At 52.8% G+C, this 19,846-nt stretch overlaps 2 protein-coding genes across 6 annotated transcripts in view; one reads left to right on the top strand and one right to left on the bottom strand.

The window, feature by feature from the left end:
* The window catches only part of HABP2 (hyaluronan binding protein 2), a 28,945-nt gene extending 10,489 nt beyond the window's left edge, over positions 1-18,456 (top strand). Inside the window, exons 2-13 of the mRNA XM_079137447.1 lie at positions 1,069-1,105; positions 6,949-7,059; positions 8,507-8,614; positions 8,981-9,097; positions 9,810-9,929; positions 10,386-10,557; positions 11,068-11,165; positions 12,141-12,396; positions 13,452-13,594; positions 14,251-14,385; positions 15,735-15,880; positions 17,828-18,456. Coding sequence (XP_078993573.1) covers positions 1,069-1,105; positions 6,949-7,059; positions 8,507-8,614; positions 8,981-9,097; positions 9,810-9,929; positions 10,386-10,557; positions 11,068-11,165; positions 12,141-12,396; positions 13,452-13,594; positions 14,251-14,385; positions 15,735-15,880; positions 17,828-17,992 — 1,608 coding nt within the window. The 3' untranslated portion in view covers positions 17,993-18,456. The remainder of the gene's footprint in view (positions 1-1,068; positions 1,106-6,948; positions 7,060-8,506; positions 8,615-8,980; positions 9,098-9,809; positions 9,930-10,385; positions 10,558-11,067; positions 11,166-12,140; positions 12,397-13,451; positions 13,595-14,250; positions 14,386-15,734; positions 15,881-17,827) is intronic.
* The window catches only part of NRAP (nebulin related anchoring protein), a 70,052-nt gene continuing 68,624 nt past the window's right edge, over positions 18,419-19,846 (bottom strand). For all 5 annotated transcript variants that reach the window (XM_079137446.1, XM_079137442.1, XM_079137444.1 and 2 more), the window contains 2 exons: positions 19,259-19,390; positions 18,419-18,686 (listed from right to left, as the gene is read on the bottom strand). In XM_079137446.1, coding sequence (XP_078993572.1) covers positions 18,582-18,686; positions 19,259-19,390 — 237 coding nt within the window. In that variant the 3' untranslated portion in view covers positions 18,419-18,581. The remainder of the gene's footprint in view (positions 18,687-19,258; positions 19,391-19,846) is intronic.

Genomic DNA, 19,846 nt, shown 5'->3' with positions numbered 1-19,846 from the left:
TGCTTTCCAATAAAACTTTATTTACAAAAACACAGCGAAGGCACATTGCCCAAGGGCCTTAGTTGCTGCTTCCTGCTTTAAGTGAAAGAACATATTCCAGGTACAAGGTGAGTTCAGGTATCTTGTTCTGGTTAAGAACAGCATTCTAAGGGAACTGTTCATACCATTAGTCAGCAAAACCTTTGCGAGGAAAGCCACGTGCTGAGCACTGTGCTCGAGACTGAGTGGTGCATCTGTGACAAGACAGATAAGATCGCCACCTTTCTCATATCAGTCTGACATGAGAGACAGGTGACATGCAAAAATGAACAAAAATATGGTGCTATAATGAGGACCACAGTGGCAATAAACTGGTACAGTAGCAAAAGAAATAGAGTGAGGGATGGCAGACTGACAGGGTGTTTGGGGAAGGCCTTCTTAAGAGGACAACATTTAAACTGATATCCAGGTAGAGAAGACAGCCAGTGCAAAGGTCCTGAGGTGGGAGCAACTTAGCTTGTACCATTGACAGTCAGATGCGGCTGGAGCTTAGTAAAGGGCTGTGGGAGGGAGGAGTCTGGGAAGAGGGTTGAAGGCCATGGCAGGTGCTTGCAATTTATTCCAAGAACAACGGGAAATGTCTGGAGAGTTTTAAGCATTTGTCCATTCCCAATCCCCAAAGCCTGTCATCCAAGGAAACAGCTCGGACTTCAGCCTAAATTCAACCCCCACCAGAGCTGTGTGACTGAGTCTGAAGGCCTCAAAGGCCTCCTCGTAGCGTTGTTCTGAGAATGTAAGGGGCAACCAGGCAGAGTAGCAGATAATCGCTGCAACTGACGAGAGTCGGGACCTGGGCTGGGTGGGCCGGCAGGCGTGCAGCAGCGGAGCCCCTGCCGAGGCGGAAGGGCGACATCTTCCCACAGGTCCTGCCCACCCTGCAGACCACCCTGCTGCAGCCCAGGAAGCCCCCAGTGCTCCCATGTCCTGGGTTTGGTCCTCTCTGGCTTCCGGAAGCTTGGGGAGCACCCAGCTGGCTGGGCCGGGTCTGGCCTGGTCCAACATGCTCTTCTCTGTTGTTCTGTTTTCCAGTTGTCCCTGATGCCATTCCTGGATGACCTGGACCCAGGTGAGTGTGCTCAGAGCTGGAGGAAAGGGGCCCAAGCATGCAGGGACTGCGGGGCCCTAAGGTCCAGCTGGCTCAGAGGTATCACAGACCCTTTGAGAATTTGCCCAGAAACAATGCCTTCACATGGTGCTTTGAACAACTTCAAGTTGCCCCTGGATACCTCTGATGGCCAGTCCCAGAAGCCCCAGGGAAAATGGCTGATGTAGTTAAACTCCCTCATCTTTCAGAGAAAGAGACCGAGGCCCAGAGAGGGAGGTCAATTTCTTCTCATCACACAGCCCAAGTGAGATGCAAAGGCTAAGGAAAAACCAGGGTGTGCCTGAGCAGTGGCTGGCTCCAGGAAGGCCAACCACTCCCTGCCCCAGTGGGGAGCCAGGACCCCCGTCTCCTCCGTCTGGTCTGCACGGCCTGGCTGGCCGAGCAGGGCTGCCTCCTCATCTTCCTCCTGGGGTTGCTGGCTCCCTTGATCGCTCTGAGCCCTAGAGGAGGAACCTTCCATCTCGGCTGCGCCTGCCCAGAGGCCGACACTCCTCCTGGTAGGGACCTGGGCGTGCCACCCCCAGAGCAGGGACCGACTCGCGGAGGCCACGGTCGCGTCTGCTCTTCAGATGGAGGGCTGATTTGGAGCCAGGGGAAGAGTCGCCGGGTCAGATGCGCTTCAGCAGTGCCGCTGCCCAGCAGCCATGCCCAGAGGGGCAGACAGACGTGCGGAGCTCAGAGATCGTGGCTCCAGCCCCCGCGTGCTCAGGGAAGGCAGGAGAAACAGGCCTGGTGCCTGGGGTTCGGAGATTCTGCATCTTCCCCAAAGCAAAGCAGAGTGTTTGGTGGTGTGCAGTGCAGCTGCCCTTTGATGGCCATCCCTCACCCACATGCACAGCAGCGAGAGGCCAAAGCCGAGGGGCTGGAAGGGCTGCCTCTGTCCCAATCTGGAGCACAGATTGCTCAGGCACCATTAAAGGGCCTGGGTGTTAAAGAGACAGAGCTGCAGAGGCTGTGGAGTGACATCGGAGACAAGAGCTCGGAGGACTCAAGAGACCTCACTGACTTCAAGCATCTGAAATGCAGTCTATGAGGCAACTGTGGAAATTACAAAGTTTCTCTGCCACAAGTCACTTTACTGCCATCTGTCAAAAAGTTGTCAAGATGTCTACAATGAATTTAGACATACTGGAATTGTGCAGTGAACAACTTGAACAACTGTAAAGCAATGACCCTACCTAACAGAGATCATGGGAAAGGGCGTGGATTCGTTCTGTGTGTCCATAAGGTTCAGAGCTGTGATTCAATAGATTGGAAGCTCTCAGACAGGAAGAATTTCCTAACCAACAGAATTGTCCAAAAATCTGAATGGGAGTTAATAGGTTCCCCACCACGGGAGGTATTTAAGCACAGGATTGAGCGCCCTGCAAATCTGAGCTCTACAAGAATTCTGCCAATTGCCTGTGAGAATTTGCGGAGTGAGTGGAGGGACACTGGAGCAGGCTGCTCCTACGCCCCAGCGTCCAGCTCCAGGTGCTCCACCAGCCTCTGGCTCGGGGACAGGGGAGGTGTCATGGTTGGGCCTTCCTGCAAACAGTAGGTAGGGTTTTAAGCCATACCGGTCAGGTGTGTGATTTAAGGGCACAGGGATCTGTGCTTTGATGGACTCTGTCATCTCCCGCAGGCTCCAGACAGCAGTGTGGGGAGGGGACGCTTTGCTCAAGCCCACGGGCAAGCTGCTTCTTTGGTGAGTCTTGCTGGAGACAGTGCACGGTGAGGGCCTGGCTGGAGCAGAAGGTGCCTGGTCCCCAGTCCCCAGTGGGCGGCGAAGGAGGTGGTCATCAAACAGCACAGACTCTGCCCATGTCCCCAAAGCAGGTGACACAGCAGCCAGCAGGCCTGCGGAAATACCTCTTCAAAGCTGGCTGGCTCTGCCCTGCAACACAGGCCAAGCCCATCCATCAGCTGTCCCGCCGCCTGCCAGCGAGGCCTCTGCTGGGCTTGCCCCGTCAGCCAGAGTGGAAGCGTCAAATGCAGTCCGACAGGGCTGGGGCTGGGGGAGGCCCTCAGAGGAGCCGTCTGTGCCGCCGTGATGGATGCTGCCAACAGGGACGACATTCCGGGGATTTTTATTCCGTTCCACACATCTGGCAAGCTCTTTAACCAGAGCAGCTGCAAGGCCCCGTCGCGGGAACTCCGAGCTTTTTCCGAGAGATGCTAAACATGGACACGGTAGTCTTGGTGGAAGGACTCGGAGCCCGGGCTAAAGATTTCCCGGTGCGTGTTACTTCCTGAAAGCTGGAAGCCATGGGGTTTCTGAGACATAAACCTGTGAGGTTCGTAAAAGGCAAACGCGACGGAGTTGGGTAGGTCTGGGCTAGGATGCCGGGTCCTTCCGCTGTGGTTTTTGCTTATCTGCAGAACAGAGAGTGAGACACATGCCTCAGGATGTTTCAGGTTAAATAAGATCGTGCACAATCACACGACGTAGGGCAGTGTCTGACGCCTAGAAAGGACTCAACGTGCAATAACCTCTTACCAGGACTCTGGGCGACCGACTCCGCAGGACCTCGCCATTCTTCCTGGTAGCTCCTAGAAACAGACCCCGATACACAGACAGATCCACTAACTTTCTATTCGGACCTAATATAAAGTGCTTCTGGCAGTTACCCCTTTCTTCCCCAAGGCTTTGCCCTTTCCTACAGCCCGGGGAAGTCTCATGTGAATTGCATTTGAACCCAAAGTCCTTCTCTACAATCTGCCAAAAGAAGGAATCCACACCCGGCAGCGACCCTCTCTACCCACTTAAGCCATTTGGACAAGTTTTGAAATTCCTACAGAGCACATCAGTGCTCTAACTTCACTACCTACAACCCAGATCTCTTGCAGTTTCTCTCCTGAGCTCACCATTTGCTCTGCCTAAAGCAAGGGCCATCTTTGTGGGCAGAGCCATGTGCTGGCCCATCAGAAGGCAGGGAGGCTTGGAGGCCAAGGGGAAGTTGGTCTGCCCAACACAATTGCACACAGGGGTCTGCTGGGCACCCTGATGTGGAAAGCAGCCCTTGCTCTTCTTTAGTTGGAAGAAACAAATCAGACCAAGTTCACCCCCAGAGGGAGATGCCATCCCAAACCTAAATTCTGCAGCCAACTGGGCCAGTAAGGAAAGTTTCTGTATCTAAAATATCTAGAATTGTCATCCCACTAGCAACCCGATATCAATCAATCCTGTGTCTGTGGTTCTCGCATTATATACTATCCCAAACAGTGGCTTCCATCATTACCTGTGTTTTTGGATATTCATTCCTGGGTTTAGCCATTTAGATTGGGTTCAGCTGGGCGGTTCTGGTGTCTGTTGCCAGCTGGTAGGTGGGTTGGGCTCTGGCTCCGACGGCCTCTCAGCTCTGCACCACCCTTTGACCTCCCTCCGTGACTGACTTTCTTCCCCAGCCGACCCAGCCTAGAGCTTCCTCCAAGGACAAGGCCCCGTCCCACTCTTGTCTGTATAGCTGGGTAGCTCTCCACGGTCCCCTGTGCCTTTCATCACCTGGCATGATATTTGTCCCATTGCAGATGCACAACACGAGTTTCTTGTACAGGTAGTGGGATTAAGTACCAACAGGATAGAAGAAACAAAATAGGTTTTTGTAAGGAGGAGGAAGCCTCCCACATGATGCTCGCGCAAGACCTTCAAAGCACACTGCGGCTCCCCACGTGGGAAGGACCTCCCTGCCTTCCCCGCACGACCCTCCAGGGGGTGGCTTCTGCTCTAGTGATCAGGGGCCACTGAACTTCTCTCTGAGGTTCTTTCCCCTTTAACCAGGTACTCAGGACCCTAGCCAATAGGAGGCACTGTTTGTGTTGCTCAGCAGAAGTATGTTCTGGAACTTCTGTGGGTTATTCCTTGCAGTTTCATTGAGAGATGAGCAGGCCTTGCAAAGAGAACCGGATTCAAGTCCAATCCTCCCACAGACATCTCACCCATTCCCCTTCACCTGGGAAATCCACACGGTCCCACCCAGGTAAGACTCTCCCAAACGATTTCCATATATCCTTGCGGGAACAATCCCTGATAGTCTAGTCAAGGTTCACCAGTTTGACCCCCAACCTGTGGAAGTGATAGGAGAAATTACAGGAGCAACCTAAAGGCTCTTATCTGTGAACACCTGTTGGAAAACAAAAACAAATTTTCTGAAGAGCAAAGACACAAAGAAACGATGGAATCATCTCACTGTCTCTTCCAAATGTCAGTTTGAAATCTTTCGTGTCCAACTCAGAAAAACCCTTCATGCCCACACTGCTCAGTCTCTCTCTCTGCTGTTCTGTGCTAGAGGGAAGGAAACTTCATTTGCTCCAGGAAGACAATGGCCTTATCTTCAACCTGGATCCTCATCCCGGGAAAGGTGGCCTCCTCTGGGAACATTTTCATAGTGGGGAAAAGCAGCTCTGGAGAAATAATGAGCAAGCAAGGGGAGTCTTGACTTGACACTGTGAGAAATGATGTGAAACTTTGCCAAGGAGCCAGAGTTGGCGTATTCAAAAAAGAAATGAAAAGATAGTTCCATTTTAATGGGAAAGATAAAGCAGCCATTGTGCAAAAGTCGATTTTTCAAAAGCCAGGGAGATAAAGACTCTGACGGAATGACGGAGCGATGATGAGGTGAGGTGGCTGATTATCAGGCGTGGGTGGAGTGCCGTCTTCCACGCCATCGCGGCCGGCGCTGCCTGAGCCCTTTCAAGTCGCCTGTCTGCACTGACTGGCTCATTATCATATGCATCTCTGGACAGCTTCCTTCCAGCTTCCGCTCCTGACTCACGACACCCCCACTGGCTGGAAAGCACAAAACGAACCCAACTTTCTTCCAATTCCAAAGTCTTCTCCATGAGCCACAGAGCCACCAGCATCTTCCAAGGCCCTAGGCAACAAAGGACTCGACTTCAGCCTCGCGCCTGCTTTTCCCAAAGCCTCCTCTAGCGGGAGGTTTACGGTGGCGGCCGAGGCCCAGCATGGCCCTCCCTCTCGGTAGGCAAGGGCCCAGACCTTCTCGAGGTTGCGCCTGGTGAGTCCTCATTGGCAGGCGGGGTGTTGGGGCGGTGCTTGGAGAGCCTCTCCCTTGGGCACACGTGGGTGTGGCCAAGGCCGTGGAAGATGCCAGTCGAAGCCCTTGGGCACTGAGGTTGAGAGGTGAGAGTTAGTGGTTGGTTATATGGAGACGAGCGGCCCTAGCCAAGACCCTGCCATGGATTAGCTCTGTGACCTTGGGCAAGTGACTTAAGCTCGCTCCACTTTAGTTTCTCAACTCGAAGTCCAGCAAATAATGTACCTGCTAGACGTTTTTGAGAATGAAATGAGATGGTAACAGTAGGGCCAGGGAACACTCGCTGTTTCAATGACTCTGTGGACTCAGCTGGGGAGGAAGCTTGATGCTGGGACCTAAAGGGAAGCAACTTCAAGAGGTCAAGGTGACTCATAACGTCTCATGAGGAAATGTTGCTCCGAGAGTCACCCGACGGGGCGGTCCGGGGCGGCCTCTCGGAACCACGGAGTCCTCTCCCTGCTGTTCTCAGAGGGGAAATTGAGGCACAGAGGTGACAAGGTCACAGTTAGTGCACAGCCAGGGCTTGCCCTCCCCGCACTCAGCCCTGCCCAGTGCCACCCGGCCTTGCCGGATGGTGACAGCCCCTGACTGGAAAGCCACGAAGCCCGATCCCGGCTACCCACCCCCCGGGTGTGGAGAGCTGGAAAGACACGTGATTCCTACCCAAGGAGTCTGAACTCTTTCCGGAAAAGGTGCTCAACTACATAAGATGCTGGTGCGTTTAGGTCTCATGACTGGGGTGTCCTCTGTGCCATCCCTGCCCTGCAGATTGGACTCCCGACTACTACGACTACAGCTCGGAGCATCAGAAGCAGGAGGAGACCACCACCTCCTGGCAGGCCTATGCCGAGAATCCCGACTGGTACTACGCAGACGACGGTAGGTGCCAGATCTGTCTTGGGCCCTCCGGGAAGGAGGCCACAAGCCCAAGAGGAATTTATGGGTGACCAAATGCAAGGGCCTCTCTCAAGGGCCTCTCTCCCGTCCTCTCCGGTGAGCACCATAAGTAGGTTTTGAAGAATTCGTTTAGACTGGATCTTTTCAATTAGAGTCATGCACAAGGAGACTGGGGGGGGGGGGGCCCTGGAGACCACCTCCCCTGCTCTCAAGTGACCAATGAAGTCAGTGGGGCCAAGAGAAGAGCTGGCTTGGCCCAGGTCGTGTGGTGGTAATGCCTCACCGCCCAGGGCTCCTGGCTCCAGTCATGGTCAAAGTCGGTTCTGTAGTTTTGATCTCAGGTTGGATCCTAGTTATGCAGAAGGAGCTCAGTTACCCTGAGCCCTGGACCGTGGAGCCACAGTCTGGGTTTGAGTCTTACTGTCCACATTGGCTGCATTTTTCTCTCTCCTTCGCTCTTCAGGAGGTTTAGGGGTGTGTTTGTGTGTGTGTGTGTGTGTGTGTGTGTACTCACATGCATGTGCTTCTGCCACACTTGCCTTGAGGCTTCTTAACCAGAGCTATGGGAGCAGAAAGGAAAATAAGAAGCCAGGTCCAGGCAAAGTCACGTGACTGAGCCAGGAGAAGGCACGGAAAGCAGGTAGCAGCTGGAATAAAAGCTGTGAGACTGAGCAAAGTGGCCTGGAAGGCAGGGCCAAGATACAGGGCATCAGGGGAACATCAGAAGGGACCATCAAAACAAGAGCCAGGCCCAGGGATCCTAGTTCCTGAACCAAAGAACAATGTGCGTGAACAGAAGGATAAAGAATTCCCCAAGGGGAGGTCCATTCAGACAACCATGAAAAGCCAAAGGCACAGATGAAATATGACAAAATCTAACTGAACAAGTAGTTGAAGAAAGATGAAGGCCACTGGGTCATTTCCTCCTTGCCGTCAATCCTTCTGTCACCCTCCCGCCTTTGGTCTTCTCTCCTGATGTTCAGAAGCATTGCGTTTCATGAGGGGTGGGTTTTCTTCTCCCACTCCTGACCTCCACCCCTGGGCACTGGGAGTAGGGAGGTCTCGGGCTTGTGAAATGCCTTCAGCATCAGAGGCAGACCCCGCGGCACTCCCAGGGAGATGGGAGGAGAAGGACACTCTCGGGGAGACAGGGAGTTTCTCGATGAGAAAGGCCCCGTCCACAGCGGGCCCAGGGGGTGCGGTCACCATCCATCGCTGCCGTCTCCCTCTTCTAACCTGAATCCCGTCCCTGGTGGCGAGGCTGCAGTGCTTCTCGCTCTTTAAGGTTGACGCATGTCTCCCCGCTCTGCCCAATCACTGGCTCTGTTCTTACTCTCTCGTTTGGGGCAGGAGACTGGAGTCAGGTGAAAAGGGGGGCCTTCTTACTGGCTGCCTCTCACCGGCCTTGACTTCTGCCCACGTGTCTTAGATCCATGCCAGTCCAACCCCTGTGAACATGGCGGGGACTGCATCATCCGCGGGGACACCTTCACCTGCAGCTGCCCGGCCCCCTTTTCTGGGAACAGGTGTCAGAACGGTAAGCGCATCTTCTCCAGATTCACTCTTCCCTCAGAGCTGAAGGAGAAGCCGTTCCTCCTGCAGCCCCAGGTGGCGAGGAAGGGTCAAGGGACTGTTTGTTTGAGGCGTAAAAATTTATCAAGGTTTTTATTAAAAGAGAAAATCAAGGACTGTGAGCAGTGGAAGGAGCGTAGGAAGCAATGCCCCTCGGCCTGGGGATAGAGCAGCCTGCCCTGGGCAGCATGGTATTTCAGAACCATGGACAAGGCCACAGGCAGGTCTTCCACGCCCAGCCCACGCGTCGTTCTGTGCAGGTATCCCTGTAAATAAAATGTGTCCCCAACCGTGTTTTGTGTTTCTCCCTATTTCTGTGGCTCTCCTATAGCTCAAAACAAATGCAAGAACAACCCATGTGGCCGAGGGGAGTGTCTCATCACGCAGAGTCCCCCCTACTATCGCTGTGCCTGTAAATACCCTTACACAGGTCCCGACTGCTCCAGAGGTAGGTGGCGGAGCCCCGTTTTCTGCTGGGTTTTTCTCTGCCCTCGCTTGTGCCTGGGTCTCTGCCTCTCACTGTGTGCAAGTCCAGACATAACTGAAGTTTTCACGGCATCCAAGATGGCCTTCTGAACTAGAAGTTTTAAAGATTAATCCTCCCGGGGGAGCCCAGTGGGAATTGACTGATCTGTGTCTTTTCCCATCGGATAAGAATCATCTTGAAACTCACTCCCTCCAGGAAGTAGGCACTGAAAGATTCCTGAGATGGGCCATGTTGGGGGATGAGTCTCTCAAGTCGTTTTGCGAGTCAGGTGTTGTCTCAGGAGATTTTCAATCTCACATTCTCCCAAAAAATCTACAAAGAAAAGTTTTATAGATGAATAAAACTGAAATCAGAGAGGTTAACTAACTTGCTCATGGCCATACAGCTATCAAAGGCGGGAGCCAAGTCTCAACCTAGCCCAGACTCACCCCAGTTCCTGCTCAGTCTACACCTCCTGTTCCTTGCTGGCTGACCATCCACGTGTCCTCTGTTTTGCATGGCCTCCATTGGTACTCATCCCCATCCGCTTATGTTCCTAAGGTCCATGTGTGCATTTACTAGAGTGTCCTTGGGTCTGTCTCTCTCCTGTGCCACCAGCATCCCCCGGTCATCTCCTACGGAGGCCGCAGCTCCTCCTGAGGAGCCCTCCTGGCCCCGCTTCCTGTGTTCACAGTGGTTCCCGTGTGCAGGCCAAACCCCTGCCAGAACGGAGGCACCTGTTCAAAGCACAAGCGGAGATCCAGGTTTAGCTGCACCTGTCCTGAGCAGTACGGGGGGAGATTCTGCGAAATAGGTATGGGTCTCAGCCACCGCTTCCCCAGGAACCCAGGGCCACCAGGGAGGCCTCGGGAGTCCTTTTCTATTTGGGTTTTATTGCCAGAGTGTGGTTCAATCAGTTTCCCAAGCCCTACTCCTGCCTCGCCCTTCCCTCCTGAGGCTGTGTCTGGCTCCCAGTAAGGAAGGTATAACCCGGGATGTATTGCAGGCAAATGGATCACACCTGGGCATACCTGGGCTCTGACTCACCCTCCCCTTGTTCCTTTGTAACCCAAAGTTGAGAAATTAAGTTCCCACCCACCTCCCAACCTGTATGTTTCACGTTTTGAAGTCGGGTTGGATGTGGAACTTTCTGGAACTTGGTGATGAACTCTCCAAGTGATAGTAACTCAGGCCTCTTGAGGACACCACCACTTCCTGGGAGCAGCATGCTGGTTGTTCCCTGTCCTCACAGCCCTGTACCCCCTCTGAGGTCCTGAGGACTGCTACGTTGGGGACGGCTTCTCCTACCGTGGGAACGTGAGCAGGACGGTCAACCTGCACCCCTGCCTCCCCTGGAGCTCCCACCTCCTGCTGCAGGAGAATTACAACATGTTCATGGAGGACGCAGAGGCCCACGGGATCGGGGAGCATAACTTCTGCAGGTAAGACTCGCCATCTTCTCTGGGCTCAGTCTCAACTGATGGTTGAGACACACCGGTCTTTCTAGGGAGGTTTTCTACCAGGCAAGTGCTGGGCACCTCCCCTGGCGCTCCTTGAGCTGCTTCCGTCACGAAGCTGTCTTCGCAGGAGCCTCCTTGCCAACTGGTCGCAGAGGACCTGCCTGGAATTCAGGGGTTCGGGCTGAAGAAGCTGACCCTTGCCGTGTTTCTGTGACCGTTTTACCTCCCCACTGAAGAAGGGTCTTCCTTGGGGATCTCATTCTTTCCTGAGATCAACTGCTGTGTCCCACGGGCCTGGCACAGGCTTGTGGACTAACTTCCGGGTCCCTGGGATCCCCGGACACCAAGCTCTGCTAACCCGTCAGAGGGTTCACGTGCTCCATTTGTCCCAGGGGAAGCAGAGCTTGGGTTTCTCTTGTCTGAAGGGCCTTGGATGAGGTTGAGGTCTCCAAGCCTTGACTCCGAGTTAGCTTTTATAAAATTTTATTTTAGAAATCCAGATGGAGACAAAAAGCCCTGGTGTTTCATTAAAGCCAACAGCAACAAGGTGAAGTGGGAGTTCTGCAACGTCCCCGCCTGCTCAGCCCCAGGTAAGCAGGGCTGTCTGGAGGTCCCTCACTGACACCCCATCCCTTCCAACCCCAGCCCCCCTCCACAGCTGCTTTGCCAACCCCCTTTCACCGATCCTCGGCAGCCCTGGGATCCTCGACAGGCCCGGGCCCCTCCGTCAGCTCTGACCGGGTGGTCCGAACTCTAAGTTGGTGCTCTCAGCAGCTAGGTTTTGATTATCTGCCGTATTCCAGACACCAGGCCAGGCCTGGGGTCTACAATGGTGATCAGGCACTGCTGTCCCCGGCCCTTCAGGAAGCTCATGATCTGAATTCCAGCTTGAGGCCCCCCCGGGCCAACCATTGTGGCACATCTGAAACGCGTGCCCACCTACCCTGACCAGGGGGAGTTCCTCCTGACCAGAGCCACACCTGTGCCTTGCTCTCGGGTACCTGTGTTATAACACATCATCCCATACCTGCTCCTGGCCATTTCCCACCGTTCTTAGAACCAAGTCACGTGCACCCTCCTCCAGGAAGTCCTCCCTGATCTCCTGGGTAGAGTGTGCTCTCCTTCCTTACGCACCCTCAGGACCATTCATGTGGCACTCACCGCTCTCCCTCTGCTTCCCAGTTGTCTGTGCAGATATTGCTCCTATTCTACTTCATCTGGACACCGTCCCCTCTGCACTGAACAAGGCTCCAAAATGCAGCATGTGTTCCTTGGTGAATAAGTGATATATTTACATATCTGCACACGCTTCTCTGTGTGTGTACATGTAGATCCCAGGAGCAACACACATTGAAATAATAAGGAGAGAGCAGCATGTTCCATGCTGTTTCTGTTATAGACTTGTTTCATGTCAATCAAGATGTGCACGCTGTCGTGCACCATGTGCTGTCTCCTAGCTCCGAACATTAGCCCAGCTCTGGTCTTGGAGTCCTACCTCTGACTGGGTCCCTTTGATGAACTAGAAAGAGGCTGAGTCATGTGATTTGTTTTCTTGGGTCCCACAGATGTTGCCAACCTAGAGGGGAGCCCTGCAGAGCCCCCCACCAAGATTCCGGGGTTTGCCTCCTGTGGTAGGACCGAGGTAGCAGAGAGGAAGGTCAAGCGGATCTACGGAGGCTTCAAGAGCACAGCGGGCAAGCACCCGTGGCAGGTGTCCCTGCAGACTTCCCTGCCACTGACCACCTCCATGCCCCAAGGCCACTTCTGTGGGGGTGCCCTGATCCACCCCTGCTGGGTGCTCACTGCTGCCCACTGCACTGAGTAGGTCTCTCTGGGAGCAGGGACCAGGGTGACTTGGTGATGGTGTGTGTGGGGGGTCCCTTGTTCCCACTGGAGTGGCAACTTGGCAGAATTAGGGGTAAATGCTTTGGAGGCAAAGAGAGGCCCTTAGGACCAGAGGGAAAACCCCTGCCGGGTCTCCAGTGCTTGCCATGGGCATCGCGTGTGTTGTACTATATTTAACCCTCAAAACTGTCTCCTGGAAGGCAACTCGAGGGAGGCTGGGGCTTTCTACCTGCTGTATTAACTGTGGTGTTCTCAATGCCTACAACAGGGGTTCGTACATAGCAAGTGCTTAGTGAATATCTGGAGGTGAAGGGTACTTTTTATTCCCTTTCTCATAAATGAGGACCTGGGTCTTGGAGGAATTTAGCACCTTGGAGGGATGTGGGAAGAAGTGGGTAGATGGGACGTGAACTCGGATCTATTGGCTTCCTGAACTGCTCCGTCCTGCCCTGGACAGAGAAAAATAACCCACTCCATTATCAATGAGTCTCCAAGGTCCAGGGTCCTTGGCCAGCTCTCCTGTGTGCTTCCAGAAGGAAGTGACTTCTGGGAGCTGAAGAACATTCCCTCCTCCAAGTGCCTCAACCTGGTCAGGGCTGGTCCCACAAATCCCAGGTTTGGGGGAGACTTTGGGGGTTTCCAGTCTACCCTGTCATTAAATGGTTTATTGTGGGATTCTGGGAGGTGCCCCCAAGAAAGGCCAGAACAAGTGAACATTAGCACCTACCAATGAATTTCAGCAGATGTGTTCAAAACCCCAATGGCCGTCCTGCAGCAATGCCCAGGGAGCATGGGAAGTCTCCTGGGAAAAGCGGGATTAAAAATGTCACCTTGGATTTGGAGTTTGCTTCCATTAATAAAGCAGTCTCCTCACAATGTCGTCGGTCCTGTGAGGACTACAAGTGAGGCTGCTGAGGCTGCAGATCACGAGGTTGCTGAAGGTCACCCAGGACACCAGAGCAGAATTGAGATGTGCTTTCGCTTCCCACATCCGGAGGGCAACTTCCCAACTATCTTATTTTCCCTCCCAGCATGAAAGTCAAACATCTGAAAGTCGTGCTGGGGGACCAGGACCTGAAGACAACAGAATTCCATGAGCAGAGCTTCAGGGTGGAGAAGATATTCAAGTACAGCCACTATAATGAAAGAGACGACATTCCCCACAATGATATTGGCAAGTCCCCTCTGTCACGCATCTCCTGTGGGCCTTGACCTGGGTGGATTTCTCCATTGATGGAGAGCAGAGGTTTGGTCCTAGACAGTGCTCTTGATCATTTCAGGTCCCTTGTGGGTCCTATAAGGTAGAGAAATTATTCCAGAACTTTTTAGTTCTTAAGAGTGTGTGGTCGTGATGTTAAGAAATGGGCAAAGGCTCTTAAATTAAGTGGAAGAGATGGGGGACATTGTGCTGCGGAAAGCACTCAGTCCTGAACTCCAGATGCCCTGCTTACTGGGAGCTGACACCTCCCTGCACCTCAGTTTTCTCTTCTATAAAGTGTAGGCACTGTCGTACGACTCTTAACTTCCTGTGTTTAGTGACATGATGAACACGTGGCCGTACCTGGCACCTGGTGGGTGTTTGTGAGCAGAACAGCCTGCTTTTTCAAAGTGGATTAGAAATGGTTTCAAACTCAGTTATGATTCTTACTGTTACTCTCAGCCTGGGTCACTGCTCCCAGGTAGAAATGTTAAAAATGAAATGACTGAGGAAAAAAATCTTTCAAGTCACAGGGGCTGGGGCTTTGCTATGACCACCCTTCACCTGTGTCGAAGCTGACGTTTCTCAGACAAAGATGACTGGCGTGCACTTCCTCCTCTGTCTCTACCCAGCTCTGCTCAAGTTAAAGCCAGTTGATGGTCACTGTGCTGTGGAATCCAAATATGTGAAGACTGTATGTTTGCCTGACGATCCTTTTCCCTCTGGGACCGAGTGCCACATCTCTGGCTGGGGTGTGACAGAGACAGGTGAGTCTGGCAGGCACTCTCCTGAGACTCGGGAGAGCTACATCAACCAGCCAGCCTCTAGTGTCCTTCTGAACTTGAAATAAGTTTAAGATGCATTATCAAAGAAAGTGTTGCCCCTGTCATCCCAGATCTGGTTAAATCTCACCATTGATAAGGAAACTTCCCTGAACTTCCCTGATCTCCATGTCAGTCTCTGGCCCTGATCCTAGACACTTGGCTTCTCTCAAGCATTGATCCTGGACCTGTATGACTTCCCTCCTTCCCTCAGCGAAGTAGAAAATACATGGACTTTCTGATAAGACAGGCTTGTGGTAGAGTCTAACCTTTGTTGCTTGAACAACTCAGTTTTATTTAGTTATTTGTTTGTTTGTTTTCATTTTTATTTACTTCAAAATATTTTTAAAATTTTTGGTATATCTTCTTTGGCACATAGATATTATTTTTAAAAATCTGTATTTTTCCTTTTTAGTTATACATGACAATAGAGTCTATTTGGACAAAATACAACTCAGTTTCAATCTCCCGATAATCACATGTCTCTCCAAGGTCTGGAATCTGATCATAGCCAGATTATAGCCTCAAATACAAAGAAATTCAAAGGGGTAGTTCCATTCTTCCCCAAACACTCAAAATATACTTGTCATCTTTCCCAATCTTGTTCTTAATAATGGAAAGCAAGAATCATTTTAAATCGGTCTGCATTCATGAAGAAAGTGAAATGTAATATGCACATTTGTTGGAGGCTTTGAAAAAGGAGATTTCTGGCCCAAAGGATTTAGGGTCAATCAGAAAACTTTCTGTAGCCATTTTGTTGCAGACCACCTAACCCTGTCCACCTCTCTTCTGCTCACTGTGGTCTGGTGGGATAGTGATGTCTTAGTGGGGAATCTTATGGGGCCTTGGGTTACAATGATTTTATTTCTCCTAAAGAGTCCTCTAAGACTGCATGTTCAAAATCAAGGACATGTTTTAACTGATTTCATTAATTTAGGGGGGTCTCTGGGAAGGAGGTAATTTGATGCACAAGGGCCCTGTACATTTGTCCATCCATCCTGAATATACTATATGCCAGCCCTTCTGCTAGAGACAGGAAAGTTAAAAATGGTTACCACACCGTCTCTGCTCTCCCAGACCTCATGGTGCCGCCTGAAAGACGGGAGGGCACCTCCAAAGCTCTGCACGGGTGGTGACGGCTGAAGGCGAGGGAAGAAGGGGCTTTTACACCACTTCCTGAAAACCCCGGCCATCCTGAGCTGAGGGCTGGTGGCTTTTTCCTTACTCTCACCAGCTTCTGGTGTGGTGGGTGCCCCTCGGTCCCCGTGGTAGTGACTCTTGTCCCTGTCCCCCAGGAGAAGGGTCCCGACAGCTCCTGGATGCCAAGGTCAAGTTGATCTCCAACACCTTGTGCAACTCCCGCCGTCTCTACGACCACACCATCGACGACAGTATGATTTGTGCGGGAAACCTTCAGAAACCCGGGCAGGACACCTGCCAGGTCAGAGACTCAAGGTGGCACTTAGAGGAGAGGCTGGCAGGATATTACACTGGGCATAGAGGCCCCTAGAGCCCTGGAACGGGAGCTGGGGTCAGAGGGCCACCTGCACAAAGTGGAGGCCCGGGCAGGGAATCTGTCTGCTCTGGCGCATAGAAGCCACAGCCAGCCGTAGCGGGCCTGCATGTTCAAATTTAACTCTCACAACCTTCTGGCCAAGGAATGTCATTAGCACCATTTCACAGCTGCTTAGAGAAGCAACAGCGTAGTAGGTGGTGGGGCTAGAATTCCAGAGACCCACGTCTCCAGGGCAGCAGCCTTGCCACTTTGCTCCTCTGGGTTTCAGTGGGAAGATGGAACTTCTGCCCTCGGTATTGGGCTGTGTGTCTGAGGTGCCCAGTGAACGGGAACTACCCACAAGACCAGGGCTAATGGGAGAAAGAGATGTGGCCTGGAGATGTCACAGAGATACTAAATGATGTTAATGATCATTAGGGTTTAAGTGAGTGGGTCAGAGAGACAGAGACAGAGAGAGAGAGAGGAAGAGAGAAAAGGAGAGACAGAGAGATTTATTTAGTCCTGAGAAGCTAAGTGGCCCCAGGGCCTGATGACATTCCCCCTACTCTAGACTTTCAGGAGCCCCAAGCTGCTGGGCCTGTGGGGACTCAGAGACGCTGCTGCAGGGGGGCGGGGTGGAGGACCCATCAGCTGGTGCTGAAGAGACCTCGGGTCTCCAAGTCGAAGTCCCTCCCCACACCCCCTCTCCCCGAAGGGCTCATGTCAGACTCCCAGGTACACCTCAAGTTAGGATTCTCTCTGTTGTCTCATAAGCCACCCCACTGTCCTAGAAAACCCACGTTCAAATCCTGTCTCCTGGATAGAGATTCCCTACAAAGGAACCCAGCAAGGACCTGTCAACCTGGGCTCACTTGGGGATGGGAAACTGAGGTTTCTTCCTCCAAGGCTCATGGCTCTACTGCTACCCCATCACCGTTACCAATGGGTCATAGATACCCACCTACTCAGAGCAGGGACAAAGGCAGGTGGGTGTGATAGTCACAGAGCCCTTGGAAGATGAGGAAGAAAAGCAATTGCTCAACTCCCTAGAAGATTCAAGGGCTTTGGGAACCAATAGTCATGGGTTTGAAACCTGGTTTAGTCTCCCATTGTGTGACCCTTATCAGTCACCAAAGTAATTCTCCAATCTCAGATGCCTAAAGGGACGAGGGACCCTCAGATCCTAAGGTAGTAGCTCAGGTTAAGAGAGAGGAGTCACTGCTTAAACCCTGTTGGTGGCAAAGCCTTAGCAGTAGTGACAGTGAGGAACGCTTACCCCACTCCTCCCCCTCCTCTTCCGTCCCCTGGCTGCTTCCACCGAGGGCTAAATGTACACCAGGTACCATTCTATGTATTTTACAAAGAATCCTCACAAGAACCCTTGGGCAGGGTGTCCGTCACCACCAGTTTAGAACTGAGAAACCGAGGCCCAGTTTGCCAGATGATAAAGTCTGGTTTGGAACCCAGAAGATCCAACCCCACAGCCCAGGTTGAACCATGGGCTAGGCCACACTGCCTCAGAGTCCCTATCCTCCCCTGTGTGTGGCTCTGTCCACAGAGGGCTCATCTCCCTGGTCTCTGCCAGAGGAAGTAGAAAGCCCTGAGAACTGGCAGTGATAAGGTCCATATCAGGAGCAGGAGCAGGAAGTGGGGGTTTGGCCCAGCAGGGTGGCTGCATTCCTGGGCCTCTCTGCCAAGCTCTCTGACGTGAGGCACTGAGGATGGCGTTAGCTTCTCTCCCTTCATACCCTTGGATCATGCGAGACATGAGAAGAAGAGTCCCCAGTGGCTGGGAGGAGACTCTACCCCATCACCCCCCAACCCTGAGAGATGTGGGGGTGTTTCTGATGTATTCCAGCCCAGGAGACTGAACTCAGGCTGCTTTCCCCTCAGGGTGACTCGGGAGGCCCTCTGACTTGTGAGAAGGATGGAACCTACTACGTCTATGGCATCGTGAGTTGGGGCCTGGAATGTGGGAAGAAGCCAGGGGTCTACACCCAAGTCACCAGGTTCCTGAATTGGATCAAAACCACCATCCACGGGGAGACAGGCTTCTAAGGTGCTGTCCTCAGAACCCCAGAGCACATCCCTCTCGGCACCAAGGGGCCCTCCTGGACAGCAAGGGACATTGCGGGAGCCTCAAGAGGCCACACGCCAGAGTGTCCATGCTCTAAGCAGAGACTACCACTGCCCAGACTGGAACTTGCGGGACCAGCTTTTGCACCATCCCATGAGGCTCCCGGGATTGGTGGAATCGACGTGAAGTGCATTAGTTTGCTTCTGTTCCAACAACAGTGCCCTCTAGAAAATCAGCGTTCACAGAGTCTGCCTCCACTGGGGACATTTGCAAATGCGAGATTGCGGGATGCCCAGTGCCAGGGGCAATCGCCTGGACTCTCCTTGTTGCAGACAGAGAGGCACTCAACAGAACCAGCCACCTCCTGCAGGGACTAGAGAGAAGACCAAAAACACAAACTCCTCCGATTGCTTTTAGAGGTGTTATTTTAATAAAGGCAGATCTGGGGACGGGCCGGTGTGCTGTGTTTTACGGCTTGCCCAAACTGAAGCCATCTTGAGCATGTATGTCTCGGGCAACCAGACTTCCTCTGTGGCATCTCTCTCAAGAACGGGGGTGGAGGCTGCTCACTCACATCCACAGAGCCTTCTTCCTTTTGACATGCAGAATCTCGGTGGCATCTGGGTTCACGTTCCCCCTCAGATGACCTCCAGCCTCCATGGCCTCTGGCTCCCCCTGCAGAAATCAAACATACCTCCCTCAGTTGAAATGAAGCCTTTGCCCTGCTCCCAAAAGATGCACCAAGATGCTCCCAGAGCCTTTAACATGTTCACCCTCCCTTCCCCGGCCCTCCCCCACCCTGCCCAAGAAAAGTAATCCTCAGGGCAAGAATGAGAAAGAAGCAAAGCCAATCTCTCATTTAGCCATGGAATCTTTCTTCTGAACAAAGTAGGGTTCAAAACGCAGACTGTTGTAGCCAGAGAGTCCCTGACCCTTCCCGCGCCTGTAACGAGCAAGCAGTCAGCGCAGCCTGGGCTGCCCTGGCCCAGGATTGATGTTGCCCTGGTAGGTTTGCCTCTGCAGAACTAATGGCTGCAACTTCAGAGAAAACCCTGCAGGAAGTTTAACCCACAAGTCATCTGCCCGGTCATCTCAGACCCAGGAAATTAGGTGCCTCGCTCGAGCTGTGTTTCACACTTCTTTAGTGCCAGCTGACCTTTGGCCAAAAATAAACTTTGAAAAGAAACAATGAGTTTGTCCTTCCCGTGGTTTTGCAAGCCGGGATGGGTTTGCAGCTTGCTACTCACAGAAGATGCCTGGAGCCCCAGGCCCCTCATGTTGGCCAGTTCCGCAGCCCGCCGAGCCATTTCCACCTTGTAGGAGCCGGGAGGGGTCCAGCCGACACCCCTGGTCAGGTTTAAGTCTGATTTGTACTTGACCTTGGGGGAAGGAGGAAAATGTCAGCAGGGTTTGGGGTTCTTGGACCACCTGGTGGATAGGATTATTTTTAAAAAAGGAAGACACAAGAAGCCAGATATGTAGTTGTCAGCAAAGCCAGGACGAAGCAGCGACTGATGCTAAGCAGGAGCTCCCTGCATGGGGACCCCGTGTGCCATGAGCCGGGCCAGCCTGCAGCTTCCCTCACACCTTCCCACTCAAGTGATGGGGGCAGAAATGCCAGTGAGGCAGGACCCAGGGTCAAGTCCACTCTGGCCCTAACTTCTCTGCACTTCAGTTTCTTCCCAGAAGAAGTGCAGGGCTGGGTGGGATAACTACCAGGAGGCATCAGAGGCAGGATAGCAATCAAGAGCTTGGGCTCTCACATGGAGTCAAAGCGGGCTCATAACCCAGGTCTGCCACTTAATCGCTGTGTGATCTTGAGTAAGCTACTTAAC

Source organism: Sciurus vulgaris (assembly GCF_902686455.1).
Source record: "Sciurus vulgaris genome assembly, chromosome: 4".
Taxonomy (NCBI): domain Eukaryota; kingdom Metazoa; phylum Chordata; class Mammalia; order Rodentia; family Sciuridae; genus Sciurus; species Sciurus vulgaris.
This window is presented reverse-complemented; position numbering and strand designations above follow the sequence as displayed.